Source organism: Camelina sativa, chromosome 3 (genome assembly GCF_030686135.1).
Source record: "Camelina sativa cultivar CO46 ecotype springtype chromosome 3, ASM3068613v1".
Taxonomy (NCBI): Eukaryota; Viridiplantae; Streptophyta; class Magnoliopsida; order Brassicales; family Brassicaceae; genus Camelina; species Camelina sativa.
Window position 1 is genome coordinate 24,516,258 of NC_141882.1, and position 2,351 is coordinate 24,518,608.

General features: G+C 34.8%; 1 protein-coding gene across 2 annotated transcripts; it reads right to left on the reverse strand.

Annotated features, from left to right (window-relative positions):
* Positions 1 to 517: 517 nt before the first annotated feature.
* LOC104777642 (WUSCHEL-related homeobox 4) lies at positions 518 to 1,983 on the reverse strand. Of its 2 annotated transcripts, none has more exons than XM_010501929.3 (3): positions 1,533 to 1,983; positions 1,038 to 1,355; positions 518 to 941 (listed from the first exon to the last, which is right to left on the reverse strand). In XM_010501929.3, exons 1-3 carry the CDS (start codon positions 1,785 to 1,787, stop codon positions 747 to 749), a joined length of 768 nt encoding a protein of 255 aa, XP_010500231.2. In that variant the 5' UTR covers positions 1,788 to 1,983; the 3' UTR covers positions 518 to 746. The 2 variants fall into 2 exon arrangements, with proteins under 2 accessions (XP_010500231.2, XP_010500232.2); XM_010501930.2 differs by having other exon boundaries at positions 1,548 to 1,897.
* Positions 1,984 to 2,351: the final 368 nt, after the last annotated feature.

A 2,351-nucleotide genomic window follows, 5' to 3' on the forward strand; every position in this document is an offset into this window, starting at 1 on the left:
CTAACCACATACACACCATAGAGCTTACATATGTCGATGTCTATGACTCTATGTACACATTCCATCGGAAATATCAAATTCTTGAAAAGAAGTCTTAATTTCTGTGATCATCTCTTCAGCTTAACTAGTACGTGTGTAAATATATTTTCAAAATTAATTGATACTACGTATATGTTCTTTCTTTTTGTTTTGGGAAAGATACTATATTACTATATGTTCTCAAGTCGTCAGAACAGTACAAAAAGTATTCAGATTTCAAAGTTTGCTTATAGGAATATACTAGGTCTAATCACCTTTTTATTTCGTTGGAAATGCTATTATTACTACTCTTATACGTTCGTAGGATGGAGATATAATTTTAACAACATTAAATGTGTCTTTATTTAGAAAATTCTATAAATGAAACGTTCCTTGTACGTAGCAACAATCTAGCGCGGAATACGTAGATGACCAATCATAAGAGAGTACAACAAATCACGAGTGAATTGTTTACGAACAAAGACGAAAAGAAACGAGCTAATTAAACTAAGCATCATCATTTATGATTACATCGCAAAAAAAAAAAAAAAAAAATCTACAATGATAAATCAGACTCACAGAACAATAAGGGAATTCTCAGGTAGATTTTGTAGTTTTAGAAACTTGTTATTATGTTTATTTTCTTTTGAAATTCTAGATGATACCAATTGCTTCCTCTGAACCTAAACCAGATCTACATAAGAATTCCACAATTTTCTGCCTCATCTTCATCTACCTTCAGGGTGCAAAGGGAACAGCTCGAGGGTTACATTGTCAATGATTTTATGAAAAGTAGTTGCGAGAGTACTACTATTTTTGTTTCTTCTTCCCTCTATCTCCAAGTTCTCAAATCCCCAACTCCTACATGTCCTCTTATACTCATTCTCTTCCACTAACTCCTGCTTCTCCACCATTGAATCTCTCTACACAATCATATAAAATATCCTTAAATATTGTTAATTAAAAACCAGTAGAACTATAAAAAAAATCGTTCATTAAGAATAAGACATTAGACATACCCTGATGTCTAGTGATGATGATGTTCTTGTCTTCGTTGTTACACTTGGGTTAGAGACACTAGTGGTCGTGCAGCTGGTTTGGAAACTTAGGCTGATAAGGTTGTTCCTCTTCTGCTTCTGTCTCTCGCGGGCTTTGTGGTTCTGGAACCAGTAGAACACATTCTTCCCTTCGATTTTCCCGTACTTCCCGAGTTGCGATGTGATATGCTCGATTTGTTGAGCGTTAGGAGTGCGCATTCCACCTTTGTACAACATCTCAAGTATCCCTATCTGTTCTTGAGTCGGGTTCCACCTTGTCCCTCCCGGGTGCGTTTCCAACTGAACCCACACATTATAATTCATTACATTTGTTAAGAATCATACATTAAAAGAAAAATATATAATAATAAAAAGGAACCACTCCCGTCGTTATAAATGTCAACGTATTAGGTATGTCGCAATTATTTTTTTGTTTTTTAAACAAAAGAGAAGTATGTAAATGAAATTGTAACGTACAGTAAGGGAACTAACTTGAGGAGGGTCTCGTTTGTGTTCAAATTTTGTTGGACCGGTTTGATCCGGTCTAATAAAGCTTTTTAGGTCAAAAGTTGCGGAAGTGACGCCGGAGGAAGAAGAAGGAGGCGAAGGAGGGCTGCCAGAAAGTTTCGGCGCAAGAGGTCGGAGGCGTTTGCAGCTTATGCTAAGGGATGATGTTGAGTCATGTTCATCCCACGACGAAGAAAACCCATTAGAGAACTCATGAACCTTCATTGTTTTTTTTTATAGGAAATGTCAAATGCTATGCCTTTCTCTTTACAAGACTTAGCTTATGAATATATATAGAAGAGAAGTGTGAAATTGATAGTAAATTAGACTGTTAGTGTATGATGATACTTAGTGATATCCAGTTGGGTAGGAAAAAGAAAAAGAATGGAAAATGAACAGATGATTTTTACAAAAGTGGGACGTCGGGAAACCAAAGACCAAATGATGGGATATGTTTGACTTTTATCATTTAAAATCTCTTTGTCTTTATTGCAAATAAAAATACTCGGATACTAATCAATTGGTAAAGAACAAATTTTGAAACTAATTAAAGATAGTGATCTCTGTTTTTTTATTTCTTGAAAAAGTGAAAATCTCACTTGTGTGAGTATAGATATGCGTACGTGTGTCTACTACATAATATTTGCGTAAGTGTGATGTGTTCATGTCTGCATGGAGCACTATTTCGATCTATACGTAATATTTGTACCACACCTAATTAAATTAATTTTGGAACCACCAAATATCTAATATATCCTACTCTCTTCCGTATACAAATTAGTTTAATAG